Source organism: Mus caroli, chromosome 5, assembly GCF_900094665.2.
Source record: "Mus caroli chromosome 5, CAROLI_EIJ_v1.1, whole genome shotgun sequence".
In the NCBI taxonomy this organism is placed as follows: Eukaryota; Metazoa; Chordata; class Mammalia; order Rodentia; family Muridae; genus Mus; species Mus caroli.
In genome coordinates this window covers 30,042,417-30,045,730 of record NC_034574.1, presented here as the reverse complement: position 1 = coordinate 30,045,730, position 3,314 = coordinate 30,042,417, and the positions used below count along the sequence as shown (strand labels likewise).

General features: G+C 52.8%; 1 protein-coding gene across 1 annotated transcript in view; it reads left to right on the top strand.

The window, feature by feature from the left end:
- Positions 1–1,244: 1,244 nt before the first annotated feature.
- Positions 1,245–3,314, top strand: part of Lrpap1 (LDL receptor related protein associated protein 1) — a 13,693-nt gene continuing 11,623 nt past the window's right edge. Inside the window, exon 1 of the mRNA XM_021163335.2 lies at positions 1,245–1,492. Coding sequence (XP_021018994.1) covers positions 1,280–1,492 — 213 coding nt within the window. The 5' untranslated portion in view covers positions 1,245–1,279. The remainder of the gene's footprint in view (positions 1,493–3,314) is intronic.

Here is a 3,314-nt window from a genome sequence, read left to right as displayed (position 1 = left end):
GGCAAAGTGGTGCAAGCCTTTAATCTCAGTATCTGGGAGGCAGAGGCATACAGATCTCTGAGTTTGAGGCTAGTTTGGTCTATATAGTGAATGCCAGGATAACCAGAGCTAACCAAACCAAACCAAAAAAAGATCTCAGAAAACAGGTGCTAACATCTGCAAACCACCAGGGTTCCAGATATACTGAACCCTTTTTGCGGAAACACAAAATACAGCTTAAAAGTATTTAAAAAAAAAAAAAAAAAAAAGCACCACTCCCCCCAAATATCCCTTGTCCTCCATGTATCTCCCCATTGGAGACCCTTTCTGGTTATCACAGAGAAAGGAGCTTCAGTCAGGGAAATGCCTCCACAAGATCCAGCTGTAAGGCATTTTCTCAATTAGTGATCAAGGGGGGAGGTCCCCTTGTGATTGGGACCATCTCTGGGCTGGCAGTCTTGGTTCTATAAGAGAGCAGGCTGAACAAGCCAGGGAAAGCAAGCCAGTAAGGAACATCAATCCATGGCCTCTGCATCAGCTCCTGCTCCCTATCCTGCTTCAGTTCCAGTCCTGACTTCCTTGGTGATGAACAGCAGTATGGAAGTGTAAGCTGAATAAACTCTTTCCTCCCTAACTTGCTTCTTGGTCATGATGTTTGTGCAGGAATAGAAACCCTGACTAAGACACTGGTCATCCTTACCAGACAACTCTTCTGCCTGTCCCTCCTGGGCCCAAACTGCTGGTGCCTGTACCAGACTCCTGGGTTCCTCGAGCACCAAGTTGTCACCAGGCCAGGCCACATCCCCAACAGGCTTGCTGGGCCTCACTATGTCCATTGGATTTTCTCAAGGGCTGCAGGTGCAGAGACTAGGCAAGTGCACAAAGCCTTTCAAACAGAAACCCGGTGGAGGGGAAGTGTCTGGGATGTGTCCCAAAGACGGAGCTGAGATAGCTGCTCCCGGGTTTAATGGGAAAATCATCTCCCGCCGCACTTCTTGTGTGATTACGAGGAGTGGGGCGGTGCGTAAGTGCGCTTTCCCAGCTGCTTCTCCTTTACAGCCCCGCTAGTGAGCTCAGAAGATTGCAACCCCAGCGTGAAAATACCTTGGGATCCTTGCTCTTTGCCGGTGGTGGGCAGGGCGTAGCCAGAGACCGAAAAGTGGGCAGTCACATGGGCGGGGCCTGGGCTGGGTGGGATCGGATTGAGAAGGGAGGCGGGCCCTCGCGGGGACCGATTGATGGGCGGGGCTGCAGGTGGGCGGTCCTACAAGACCCAGACCTGTCAGTCTGCCAGAGGAAGATGGCGCCTCGAAGAGAGAGGGGCTCTACGCTGCCCCGGCTCCAACTGCTAGTGCTGTTGTTGCTGCCGCTGATGCTTGTGCCCCAGCCCATAGCAGGCCATGGCGGCAAGTACTCGCGGGAGAAGAACGAGCCCGAGATGGCCGCCAAGCGCGAGTCCGGGGAGGAGTTCCGCATGGAGAAGCTGAACCAGCTATGGGAGAAGGCCAAGCGGGTGAGCGGGGCCAGGGAGACGCGCGGAGATGGGGGCGAGGTGCTGCGTGTGAGCGAAGAAGACCAGGGCCCTGATCGAGAGGCCAGCATAGCCTCTGGGACGGGGAACGGCCTACCCTTTGTACAGCCCCCCTTTAAATGTCAGGTGGGCCATCTTGACCTCAAAGGCCCTAAAGGAACTTAGGGCCTTTGACCATCTTGACCCAAAGGCCCTAAAGGAACTTAGTGCTGGTTGTAAGGGGCTGTGATTGCCTTTAGTGCAATTAGGGACCCTAAAGAATGAGTGACACCCACCCTTCCTAGCTGTGGACACTTCTGCCCAAAAAGCTAATTTTCCAAAGAGCCAATTCAGATGGAGGTTGGGGGGGGGGGGAGGGCTTTCTACCTGGGATCTGGCTTGCAAGTCTTTTCTTTATCTGTATTTACTCCAATGAAAGAAGAAAAACCGTGCCCTGAGATAAGACTGTATGGAGATTGCAGAAGCCCCAGTTGCTAATGGAGCTGGTTAATTTGGGTAAAGCATTTCCTTAGGGGAGTGGAATTCCTTAATATAGGTAAACACTACAGGACGTCTGGGGAATGCTGAAGTTAGATTTGGTAGCTATGCTAATCTCTCTTCCTTTTGAAATGGAGATACCCAGAGCCTGAGGGCTGGCCTGGAACTTGGGTCCCCTCCCAAATTACAGTCCTAGGCTAGGCCTTGGGCTTTTGTTTAAGTATTCCTTCTGAGCCACACTATCTTCCTCTAGAGCTTGCAGAGGGTTGCCCTTTAGCCCTCAAGCTTAAACATTCTTGAGTTTGAGGGGAGAGTAAATAATTTGCAAACTAAGTGATTTTTAAAAGAAAACCGTGTAGAACTTTGGCCCTGGAGGCTTTGAATGGAGAGGTAGTTGGGAGGTCGGCTTCTGGGGAAGGGGAGTGGTGCCTCACAGACTGCTTAGTGGCCAGCCAGTGTCTTTGAGAGACTGCTGCAAGAGAGGGACAAGTGTCCAGCCTGCAAAGGTTTGGGACAGCCCTGTGACCTGGAAAAGCAGTTCAGCTTTTTGGGGGAAGGGTCCCAGAGCAGAGCTGGGAGTGGCTGTGTGAAGAGCATGGGAGCAGTGGGATGAGTGTGCTTCACCTGGGATTACCCAGTAAGACGTGGATGGGGCCACGAAGACTGTTGGGGAAATGTGGTCTGCTGTCCGTAGATGCTGGGATCTCTTTCACTCAGAAGGTGGCCCCCAGTCCCCCACATGCACAGCCAGGTGACTCTCATCCTCTCTGTGCCTTGGTGATCTCTGGGTCCTCCACCATGGCCACTGATCAGTGGCAGCATCAGATTATATTTCTCCTGGTTGCCCACAGTCTGGTGTCACTGTTAGGATGGCTGCTCTCTTCATCCTGTCTAAGCCTTGGGCTGCACATCCTTCCAGCCCTCTAGCCCTACAGTTCTGCAGGGGATTTGCGTTCACTTTTTCTGTTGAACGGAGGGGGATGTTCTTCCAGTGGCTTCCCTTACAGGATGTCCTGTGTCTACTCCCTCCACTTCCAAGGAGCCTAGGCCTTGAGAACACAGGTTGAGTTTTGCTGCTTTTCTTTCTAGACAAGGGAGGCTTCCAGCTGGGTCCTACCTGCTAGGTCACCTGAGCTCAGGGGGAGAGCACCAGGTTCTTATCTTTCATGTAAACATTTGGGGTGGGCCTTCTGCCCTTCCGGGGTGAGGCCCGTATCTGTGCAATCAGCTCCCATCCCTACTGTTTTAAGTAGTTAAAGTGCTCACCTAGACAGCCGGGCGTGGTGGCGCACGCCTTTAATCCCAGCACTCGGGAGGCAGAGGCAGG